Source organism: Aegilops tauschii, chromosome 2 (assembly GCF_002575655.3).
Source record: "Aegilops tauschii subsp. strangulata cultivar AL8/78 chromosome 2, Aet v6.0, whole genome shotgun sequence".
NCBI lineage: Eukaryota > Viridiplantae > Streptophyta > Magnoliopsida > Poales > Poaceae > Aegilops > Aegilops tauschii.
Genome location: NC_053036.3, coordinates 121,557,876 through 121,564,289, shown reverse-complemented (window position 1 = coordinate 121,564,289; position 6,414 = coordinate 121,557,876). Strand labels below are relative to the sequence as shown.

Here is a 6,414-nt window from a genome sequence, read left to right as displayed (position 1 = left end):
AAGTGCAGCTCTGCCATTAATTCACAGAGGCCACGCCGGATGTCTCCCAAGTCCACTTTCGCGCCCGCCTTCGCCCAGGCTACCCGTACTTTCTCTGGAAGGGTGTTGTCTGTTTCCCAGAAAATTTCATAACGCTTTTGACAAGGTTTGTCCTGCTGCTTGACTTCTTTTATGCACTGTAGCACCACGGGACAGTGGTCAGAGCAAGGGCTGACGTGGTGTACAACCTTTGCCTCTGGGAAAATGTCTCTCCATGAGTTATCAGCCACCGCCCGGTCTAGGCGGACTTTGACATTGTGGCGGCCAGCTTGCTTATTGTCATAGGTAAAAGGCACACGAGAGAATCCCAAGTCTGACAACTCGCATATCTCCAATGTATCTCTCAAGGCCAACATCTGTCTTCTCCACGTGGAGTTGCAGAGAAATGCTCAAACGACCACATGGCTTCGTTAAAGTCACCAATCACACACCACGGTAATTGGGACCCTGCCTTTAGCCTTTGCAAACTTTCCCACATCAAATGACGGTTTTCCACTCGTGGCTCACCATAGACACATGTCAAATGCCAAAGTGGATCACTATCAGACACACGGACGTACGCATCAATGTATCTTTCATTTACTTCTTGAACATCAACAAAAATCTGATCACTCCAAAAAAGGGCTAAACCCCCACTAAGACCCTTACTATCACAACCTGCAAAACCTCTCAGGCCCAATCTACCTCTTAAGCGACGAACTTTTTCAGCTTTTATTCTAGTTTCACACAAAAAGACCAAGTTTGCTTTGGTGGTCCTTGCAAGACCCACCAACTCGTGAACTGTCGGTTTGTTGGCTGCACCCCGACAGTTCCAGCTTAAGCAATTCATTGCTGCTGACGGGGCGCCTCCTTTGGCCCCGTCAGTGTACCGGCGGCCCCTGGGCCGGTTGCCTCCGAATCCGCCGTACGCTCCATACTGCTGACCTCCGCCCCCACATGGTTATCTGTGGTTTGTACCTGTATCACTTCCTCCAGCTGTACCTGATCATGTACGTCCACCCCTAGTCTTTTTCCTTGGGCCAAGTCAGTATAATGCATTGCTGCAGGCGTGTTGCTCAAAAAGAATCCCGAGCGTAGCCCAGGTAGCTGTGTAGCACACACAACGCTTCCCGGTTTATGTTCGGCCGTCTGTTTCTTGCCCGGAGCTGGAGTTTTCTCTCTCTTTTGATTGTTCAGTGCACCAGGAGCCTCTGCCAATTCCTTGGCATCAAACCTATTTAGCATTTGTTTAACCTTGCTGCAATCCAAGTCATCCCTAACCAGCTTTGGAGCCACGGCCATCCTTGGGGCAAATACGACAACGACAACACTTGCATCTGGGTTCTCCGTCACAGGTTCCGCAGGTTCCCTGTCAGCTGGCTTCGGGCGGGCAGCGTCCACAAAGGGAGCCCCGTCATCGCCCCCACCAGCCTTCAGATTCGCCGCAGATGCCCCAGACTCGAGCCCCACTGGTAGCACGGGAGTGGTCGGCGCCGCCGCTCTCTTCAACATCGCAGGTCGTCGGGCTCGTGCACGAACCCGGTCAGGAGGGTCACAAGCCTTGGCTTCCGGCTCCTTGATCACCCTAGGGCTTCTTGATTTGGTTACAACGATCCCATCTCTATCCTTAGCGGACCCCTGTCGACGATCGAACCCGGCGCTGCCCATACGTTCCTGACCGATCTGATCTCCAACGGGACCGCCAGGAACACGAGGGTTCAGCGGTGCGAGGGCGAACGAGGCCGCAACAGGGCCATAACACGGTCGGGCGGCGTGCATGGCAACATAGCCGACAACGACGAGACCAAGGTCCCGCGGCTGCGGCGAGATCGCCCCTGAGTCGCCTAAACCTAACATTTTTTAACATGCATTCCCCTGCAAGAAAGTTAAAGTGTGTTGTCTGTTTAAATTTCCGGTTTTCAATTTTTGGAGAAACAACTAGGAGGGTCCTAAAGTCTGGTCGTGGCGGTGTTCGGCATGGACTGCTGTATGCCTTGTATCTACTCTACTCGACTCGCAAGACGACCGAGAATATTCTCGGTGCATGCAGCCGCATATTCCAGCTTTTTTTTTCCTTTCGTTTTCACGTACTAGTACGAGCTTTACGAGGTGAGGTGCCAGGTACTTCTCCGCCGACAGTGACCGTGACCGATCGGAGCTGCGGTGCAGAGGCAGCTTTCTTTTTTTTCCTCGAAATTTTCCCCAGATATTGGATCGTGGGTCTGCTGCCACATTCATCCACGCTTGACTCCAACAGAGCTTAACGGCCACCGTCCACCGAGCGCGCGCCAGATGCGGTGGTGGCAGTGCCGCCTCGCGGCTGCCGTGGCCCTGCTCGCCGCCGTGCTGGCTCTGGGCGCCGCGGGGCCGCGCTCGCCGGCGCCGCTGCGGTTCGCGCCGGGTGGCCGGTTCAAGCTGGCGCTGTTCGCCGACCTGCATTACGGCGAGAACGCCTGGACGGACTGGGGCCCCGCGCAGGACGACGCCTCCGACCGCGTCATGGCCGCCGTGCTCGACGCCGAGAACCCAGGTGAGCGTGCTAGTCCAGTCTGGTGGCCGCCCCATTCCCTCCCCCCTGTTCAAGCGGATTCTAGTTACTAGTTTCGTCCAAATTAGGAATTTTCTGAAGGAATCGTCCGCAGACTTCGTGGTGTACCTCGGCGACCTCGTGACGGCGAACAACGTGCCGGTCGCCAACGCGAGCCTGTACTGGGACCGGGCGATCTCCCCGGCCAGGCGCAGGGGCGTCCCGTGGTCCACGGTGTTCGGCAACCACGACGACATGCCCTTCGAGTGGCCGCCGGAGTGGTTCTCCCCCGCGGGCGTCCCGCCGGTGCACTGCCCGCCTGCCGCGTCGGCCATGCCAGAGCCGGACCCAGGGTGCATCTTCCGGGGCACGCCGCGGGTCGAGCTGATGACGGCCGAGCTCGACCGGGCTTGCGGGCTGTCGCGCTCCTCGGTCGGCCCCCGGGAGCTCTGGCCCGGCGTCTCCAACTACGTGCTGCAGGTGCTCTCGCACGAGAAGCCACATGACCCTGCTCTGCTCATGTATTTCCTCGACTCCGGCGGCGGATCCTACCCGGAGGTCGTATCCTGCGCACAGGTCACGTGGTTCCACAGCCAGTCTCGGTTCCTCAATCCAGATGGCAGGATCCCTGAGCTGGTATTCTGGCACGTACCGAGCACGGCGTACGTCAAGGTGGCTCCGAAGGCCACGAGCGAGGTCAGGAAGCCCTGCGTCGGCAGTCTCAACGAGGAAGACGTGGCGCCACAGGTGGCCGAATGGGGCATGATGGACGCTCTTGCCCACAGGCCTTCAGTTAAGGTATCTGAATTCTGAAACTCTGAAACTCTGAGTACTAGCACGTCTGATTGATGTGTGCATCTATCTTGTATTGTGTAGGCGATCTTCGTGGGGCACAACCACGGGCTGGACTGGTGCTGCCCCTACGAGAAACTGTGGCTGTGCTTCGCGCGGCACACGGGGCACGGAGGGTACGGTGACTGGCCAAGAGGGGCGAGGATCGTTGAGGTCGCTGAAAAAAAGCATTTCTCTGTCAACTCCTGGATCCGGATGGAGAATGGGTCCACGCACAGCCATGTTACCTTGAGCTCTGCTCGGTTTAGTTAGGTTCAGACTCGTTTGCCCTAGCTAGGATGTGTTCAGTTTGGAAAGTCCATTGCAGTGCAAACAGTATTCGATTTAGTTAGGGCATCCTATAGCGGATCCTTAAATTGTCTGCATCCGTTCGGCCCGCACGGTCCAGACGTGTTTACCGTCCAACGAGGACATTTATCGATCCCCCGGCCGGTTCGGACCTTCTTTTCCCCCTAAATGGAGGGGTTCGCGAGAGTCCGGACAACAATTACGTAGGACTCCGAGAACCCTCGGCCCACTCAAATCCCTCCCGGTCTCATTCTCTTCCATTCTGCCCCTACTCCCTCTTGCTTGCATCTGCGCCCCCTCCTCCGTCGCCGTTGTACCTCTCCGGCCGCCACCCAGGCATTGCCGGACATCTGCAACCACCACCCATGCACCCGCTCACCTTGTACTACAACACCGTCCACCCAAGATCCGTCACAGCTAGGTACCCCCCCCCCCCACCACCCTTGGTCGACGATGTCCATGGCGGTCACCACGCTTGACAGTTGTTTGGTCAAATGCCATCGGGCTTATTTTCGAACTTCACGTTGTTTTTTAGAGTATGAAGGACACGGGGTACTCGAGCATGGAGGATGAGTTGTTGTGCGATGCGTGATTGGTTGTATCTGTGGATTTCGTAGGCAGGAGCAGAAGGGGGCTCTTCTGGCAGCGCGTGCATGATTCATTTAACGCGCGAAAGCACATTGTGTCGTACAACATGCACATCATCCATGAACGCAATGTGAAGTCGTTAGTGTATCGATGGTACATCATCCAGACCACCGTCACCATGTTTTGTGGTGCGGTTGATATGCCGGAGGCAAGATAGTCATTGCGCGCGGCAGCCGGGGAATCGTAAGTTTTGCTGCTTGCTCAACTTGTTAACTGATTGATGCATTCACTCAATGTTGATCTACACATTGTGTAGCCTGTATATGTTGCCGTGATGTACCACATGATAGAGGGCAGACCATTTACGCACATACACTGTTGGATGAAGCTCAAGGGATAGTATGTATGGGACAACATAACCCGTTACGGAAAAAAACTTGAACATCCGGTTAATCTAGTGGAATTTGAACTATTTGTCGTTGAATTTAAACTATTGTTGTACTAGACTTATTTGCATGATATGTATGGATGATTTATGCTATTTTCTATCTGATCTTTGATGAACTCTGTCGTGTTTGATGAATTTCATCCGGTTAGTTGAAATGTGGTTTGAAATATATGCGGACAACGCTGGATGACCGGCTCTCGTATCCGTGTTCGTGGACTGGTCACCCTCTGTCCGCGGACGGATGCGGTGTCTAGTTTACGGATCAGCGTTGGAGATGCCCTTAGCACCAAGAGGCGTGTGCAACCTCTTTCTACAATTTCTTTGTTTTTTCTATGGCATCAAACACTCTTTACTAGCTGGGCAGGATTTAAGTGGACATGCCACGTCAATCGTGTATTCTTCCTGCTTTTGCGTTTCGAAATTCCTGCGAATCAAAGAGGCCACCATCCTAATAAGGGCCTCTTTGATTAGCATGATTACGAAAGCATATGAATAAAAAAACATGGGATTGGAATGTCAATGCCCATTCAGTTCCTACAGGATTTGAGCTTGTTTTGGGTTGATGTTTGCATCATATGAAAAACAAAGGAATAGTTTCAATAGGTCTGAGTGGATGTTAGATTTACTGTGGAATATAGTGCAAATTATTCCCTGTGAAATTTCCCATAGGATTCAATTCTACGAAACAAATGACCTCGAATTTTTTTCAATGAAAAACATTTGAGTGGAAGGAGCCCTAAGGGGATACAGTATTTTCTTTTGTGGGGCTCATAAGGAGATTTTTTTTAGGCAACTCATAAGGGGATACTAGGCTATGCTAATACCATTTTCAAAATTACCGGGGGAGATTTTTTTTTTTTAGGATTATTGGGGGAGATGTTTATAGTGCGGCGTCACCCACACGCCCACCTCAAAAGCGTGGGGCCCAAAAAGTGTTTTTCCTTTCACTTTCTTCTTTAGTTCTCAGCTTTTCTTTTCTGGTATTAAAGTGGTCTCCTTATAAAAAAACCATTTCATTAACTGAAAAACTATTTCGTGTAATAAATAAACTGTTATCGTATTTTTGAAAATATTCATGATAATAAGTGTTCCCATATTTAAAAAAAATCATGATTTTTTTTTGCACATTTCTAGAAAATATACATATGCTTTACAAAGTGTTCATATTTTTTTAAACGTGCACATAACTAATAAGGTTTGCATACTTTACAAAAAATAATATAACTAAGTATATATTCACGTATTTTTAACAAATTCATCTACTTTTGAAAATGTTCTCACAAGTTTAAAAAAAATCATGTAACTTTTATAAAAGTGTTCATGGGTTTCTAGAAAATTGACACATTTTTTTTTAAAAAAATCTTCAAATACTTTTTAGAAGTGTTCACACATTACAAAAATTCCTCATAATTTTTAAAAAGGTTCTCATTATTTTTTAAATTATGTTCGAGTGATTTACAAATGGTTCATAGATTACTAGAAAAATTAAATGGTTTGCATATTTTTTAAATATCATAATTATCTAGAAACATATTAAAAAGGAAAAAATAAAATAAAAAATAAGTGTAAAGACACGAGAAACCTGAAAATCGAAAGACAATAAAACAAGAGAAAACCATAGAATACAGAGACCACCCGGAAGAAATCATCTGCTCCTGGGTCTCGTGGCACAAAAGGCAATTATGGTTTATAT

At 50.0% G+C, this 6,414-nt stretch overlaps 1 protein-coding gene across 1 annotated transcript; it reads left to right on the top strand.

Annotated features, from left to right (window-relative positions):
- The first annotated feature begins 2,153 nt into the window (after positions 1-2,153).
- On the top strand, positions 2,154-3,764 carry LOC109768142 (probable inactive purple acid phosphatase 16). Its single transcript, XM_020304245.4, has 3 exons — positions 2,154-2,548; positions 2,661-3,343; positions 3,422-3,764. The coding sequence occupies exons 1-3, from the start codon at positions 2,311-2,313 to the stop codon at positions 3,647-3,649; spliced, it is 1,149 nt and encodes a 382-aa protein (XP_020159834.1). The 5' UTR covers positions 2,154-2,310; the 3' UTR covers positions 3,650-3,764.
- The last annotated feature ends 2,650 nt before the right edge of the window (positions 3,765-6,414 follow it).